General features: G+C 38.5%; 1 protein-coding gene across 1 annotated transcript in view; it reads right to left on the reverse strand.

Moving 5' to 3' along the window:
* Positions 1 to 3,799: 3,799 nt before the first annotated feature.
* Positions 3,800 to 4,845, reverse strand: part of faslg (Fas ligand (TNF superfamily, member 6)) — a 7,683-nt gene continuing 6,637 nt past the window's right edge. The window contains exon 4 of the mRNA XM_048208560.1: positions 3,800 to 4,834. Coding sequence (XP_048064517.1) covers positions 4,428 to 4,834 — 407 coding nt within the window. The 3' untranslated portion in view covers positions 3,800 to 4,427. The remainder of the gene's footprint in view (positions 4,835 to 4,845) is intronic.

Consider the following 4,845-nt stretch of genomic DNA (forward strand, 5'->3'; position numbering starts at 1 on the left):
CGGTGAAATGTGTGGCGCAGACATACAAAACTTTGGGAAGTTGTATCGGCGCATTACCAGAGAAAATAAAATTAAAGGTGCTCTAAGTGATGTCACGCGTTTTTGTCACATACAGCAAACATCTCCTCACTATCCGCTGTCTGCCTGTCCCCTGAACACACTGTAAAAAAACACGGTCTCTGTAGTCGCCACAAGCTCCGAAAACGGCAATAAAAACAAACTGGTGCAGCCTGGACCACGAATCATAATAAACATGCTCCAGCCAATAACCGACAAGAATGATTTTAAATGCGCCTTCATGACTGTTTCAGGAAGCACGGAGGGGAGGGGGAGGAGGAGGAGGAGGGAGGGTCTAGCTAGCCTCTGTTTTGTTTGACAACACTTCGAACGTCAACAGGAAGTTACTCCACCCAGGATCACTTAGAGCACCTTTAACCTTTCTTCATAGGCTCGGATGAAGGAACTAAAAAAATACTAAGGTGTTCATTTGTACATCCAAACACTGAGCAACTGCCATGCTTCGCTCGTTTACAAGGCATGATGTCTCTCGAGGAAAAAAAAATATTGTGCTCGAATCTCACGGTAGTAGCTCATTTTCTCATGGGCGGGCAAAGCAGAGAAAGGGGAGGTAACCTTTCCACTTATGACGACATATAGGGAAGATTCCAGATTGGGCCATCTGAGCTTTCATTTTCTCAATTTACCCAGGGCTCGGTTCACACCCATCGCCTTTTCTAGCCACTGGGGGACCATATGCAGGCTAGGGGAACTCATATTAATGTTAAAAAACCTCATAAAATGAAATTTTCATGCCATGGGACCTTTAAGTTGAATACGAAAGGCGTAGGATGTAGTGTAAGCGGTGTGAACTGCAAGAGTTTTACACTTTCTTCATAAGACAACAACTCCCATGATTCCACACTCATTTACAGCATCATCAAGCTATGCCTTTGTGTTGAATAAGCGACCCCTAGTGGTGAAAATACCTTTAATGCATGGCGAGGAGGATAGTTTAAGTGGCCAAAGGCCCTCCAAGGATCACAGCTGGAGAACAGCAGTAATTAGTTGAATCTTGGGGTCAGAAAGCCTAAAAAAATAAACCAGCACCAACATCACCACAAGTTGTTTGGGAAGCTTTCAAGAAAATGGTCAGATGGTCTATGGTCAGATGAAACTAGCTTTTTGGCAGCAATCCCACCAGATGGCTTTGGTGAAAACAGGGATATAAAGTACCCCATGCCCACGGTTAAATATACAGCTGGATCTTTAATGCTGTGAGCCTATTTTTCTGCCGGAGGTCCTGGACATCTTGTTCAGATACATGGCATTGTGGATTCTATCAAATACCAACAGATAAAAAATCAAAACCTAACTGCTTCTGCTAGAAATCTTATAATGGGGCGTGATTGGATCTTCCATCAGGACAAATTATCCAAAACAAATATTAAAATCAGCACAAAAATGGGTCACTGAGCACAAAATGAAGGTTCTGCCATGACTATTCCAGGCTGACCTCAATCCTATAAAAAAAAACTGAAGAGAAGAGTGGACTTGGGAATTTAAAGGATCTGGAGAGATTCTGTACGGAGGAATGGTCTCTGATCTCCAAACCTATCAGACATTATAAGAGAAGAGCTGTTATCTTGACAAAAGGAGGGTGCAAAAAGTATTTATAAAAAGGGGGCCAATAAATTGTAGCTAACATGTATTAGAGAAAAATCTTTCATTTCACAAAGAGATTTTCTAATCATTTTCAATTGTTTTACTTCATTTTTACTTTTTTTTTTTTTTTCTCTTCATTGCTATTTACCAAGAGTACCAATTATTCAGACCAGGACTGCATTACTTTAAAAAAAAAAAAAAAAAAAAAAAAAGATTAAGATGTAAACACTCAATGTGTATTTTTTACTAAATGGTTGCTTGACATGACATTTAATGAGTTATTCACTTTAAGCATTTTTTGAAAATGATAACATGTTTTCAAAACCAAATTTAAAAAAAAAAAAACATGCATGCATTTCTGAGAACTTGACAAGTGTTTAAAGTAGATTTTTAAAACATTTTTTTAAGACTAGTTTCACGGTAGGTGTGTTGCATGGTGCAAGCTCACATTATTTTATTTTATCTATACTGGCTTTGGTTCTCCTTAATGTACACATTAACAATAAGTTGTAAATACTTAAATAACCTTTAATAAGTTAAGTTAACCCTTTTTTTTTTTTTTTAAACCAATACAGCCTCTCTGGATTGTGTAGTCCAAGAGAATAGCATGCATTTGTGTCTGTGCAAAGTGACTCCCTTTTCTGCAAAGCCTTTGGTAAAATGACATGAGCTGAAGCATATAAAAGCCCTCACATCTGTAGCTGGGCCAAACAGCTCTTTTTTGGGGTCAGAACTGATACCATCTGTCCTATAAAAAGTGCACGTTTTTAAATCTGATGTGGTAAATAAATGTCTTCTGTAGGCTGTAATCTATTTTGCATCTTTGGTTGGTCACTGTGGAAAGTGTCTGAGGGTTTTTACCCTAACTAAACTAAGAAACTGAACTCCTTCAAAGAGGGCCCTTCCACAAGCCCATTACTGAAGTCTACAGACTTTGCTCACTTGAGTATTTTTGGTGTTTATGATCATGTGATGCTGGGTGGTGAGTCCTAGTGATTCATCTTGAAACTTGAGCTAATTTATGTACCACCTACAGTTGTTCTTGTGCACACAAGGACTTTATTCATGTAAAATATTACTTAGGTATGTACAGGTTTGTTTGATCATACCAATGTCACACAGAATGACTGTAAAGAAGTATATTTGTTTTTATTTTATATTAGGCAATATTTGAAGTTTTATTTACATCATATATAAACACATTATATATTGTCTAGCAGCTGAAAACATCCTCTGTAGGTTGGAACTGACCATTTGTGAGAAGCACCAAAATAAAAGCCTTTGTACATGATTTAATTATCATTTAATATTTATGTCAAGGTACAACATATTGGCTGTCAATGTACTGAAATCAGAATCAGTGCCTTACAAATGGTTCTTATTGGTTGTCATTGGTAAAATGGTAAAATATCCATTTATGTGCTAATATTGGCCCTCAGACTTAGTTTCAAGCAGAGTTTGAGAGAGTGGATGGATTGTGGGTGATGATTCTCCAGTGGTCACTTCCTGTGTGTGTGTGTGTGTGTGTGTGTGTGTGTGTGTTTCCCTGTCCAAAAGAGTTGGAGGTGAAAGAGTAGGCCTTGTTTCCACACACCCTCATAGTAAGTGGAATACTGAGGTGTAATAGATTCACAAAACAAAAACACACACAGTACTGCATAACACACAGTTTCACTAGAAGGTCAGACTGAAAAAGATACTTAGAAGCACAAACAATTATGAGACAAGACCTAGAAATAAGATATCACAGCTGAGAGCGACACTAAGAAATTTACACTGTGTCTCGTGAGTAATTGAATGAATGAGTGATAAAAGCAGGTTTTCATTTTCATTTCTCATCAAAGCTTTATGACCCCTGTAAACGCCATACGTAAACACAGGAAGGAAGCATGAGAAATGAAAAAGTACAGAGTGTACCGCTACAGTTATGCTTGCACAAAACCCCTTAAATCTTTATGTGTGGCTCAGCAACATTGCAATGAAGTCAACCTGAGGGTCTTTGCAGAAATGACGAGGAATGAACCCGCAACCCTGCAAAAGTTGCCTTGTGGTCCATAGAGGATATTCAAAAACAGCTGACTAGAAACTCAGTCACATTCATCTATAATTATTCTCTGTTCTTAACAAATTAGCACTATTAAGTTGTCCATATGTTTAATGAAATACATAACACAGAAAACAAAGGAACATTATTTAGATGTTCAAAATAAATAGCTCTGGAAACTTTTAACCAAAAATCAGCATCATTTCACAATGACAACCATCCCACTATAACATGCAAATATTAGTGGGCATGGAAACAGCTCACCACAAAATACAATTTTTTTTCTCAAAGAGTGAGACATTTTCCCTCAATTCACATTCAGTGTGAAATCAACAGTTTTTTTTTTTTTTTTTTTTTTTACAATTTAACGTTTTATTGACCACATTTATGAGGCATTATTGATTTATTATTCAGTCAATATGACCATTGATCACATTAATATACAATCAGACTTTAAGGACCATAAATATTTTTATTTAATTTACCTTCTCCTGATACAGAAGCATATTAGTGTTCATTCAATCTGAAATTCTTCTGCACGACTTTCTAAAAGAAAAGAACAGGCAACCGATACATTCAAAATCATATATGATTGATGCATTGCAATGAAGGCATGAAGCGGTAAGGATCTCAGGGTTGATTATAGTCCAAAGACTGCTGATCTCCTTATCTGAACTCACAACCATGCCCTTCCTAAGCATCGCCTAGTTGTCCTCTATGATCAGTGGATCTTGAAGAGGCCAAAATAATTGTGGTGATAATTGCTGCTGAGCAGATGGCGGTGTGAGACATTGACAAACAGCAAGTCAGACTCCTTGAGATGCTGAAGGGAGCCTAGATGGCTTCCCATCATCCACGGGTCGTTTGTCCCCGGCGTACAGAGACCCTCTTGGTGATCTTCCATGATTACTTGGGTACGGCTGCCTCTCTGCCGAATCATTTTGTGAGCGTGATAGTCTGCGGATTTGCACGTGGGTGAAAGAAACTCCACTCGGGAGTAAACGAAGTACAAACCACTCTCGTTGACCTGGAGGCCGCCATTGCTGTACTTGAAGCCTTCTATGAAGACGTCGCCATGTTTTGTTTCCCACAGCAGAGTTCCAGATGATGGGCTCTGGTTTGCACGGCCTGTTGTAGAA

Source organism: Megalobrama amblycephala, linkage group LG11, assembly GCF_018812025.1.
Source record: "Megalobrama amblycephala isolate DHTTF-2021 linkage group LG11, ASM1881202v1, whole genome shotgun sequence".
In the NCBI taxonomy this organism is placed as follows: domain Eukaryota; kingdom Metazoa; phylum Chordata; class Actinopteri; order Cypriniformes; family Xenocyprididae; genus Megalobrama; species Megalobrama amblycephala.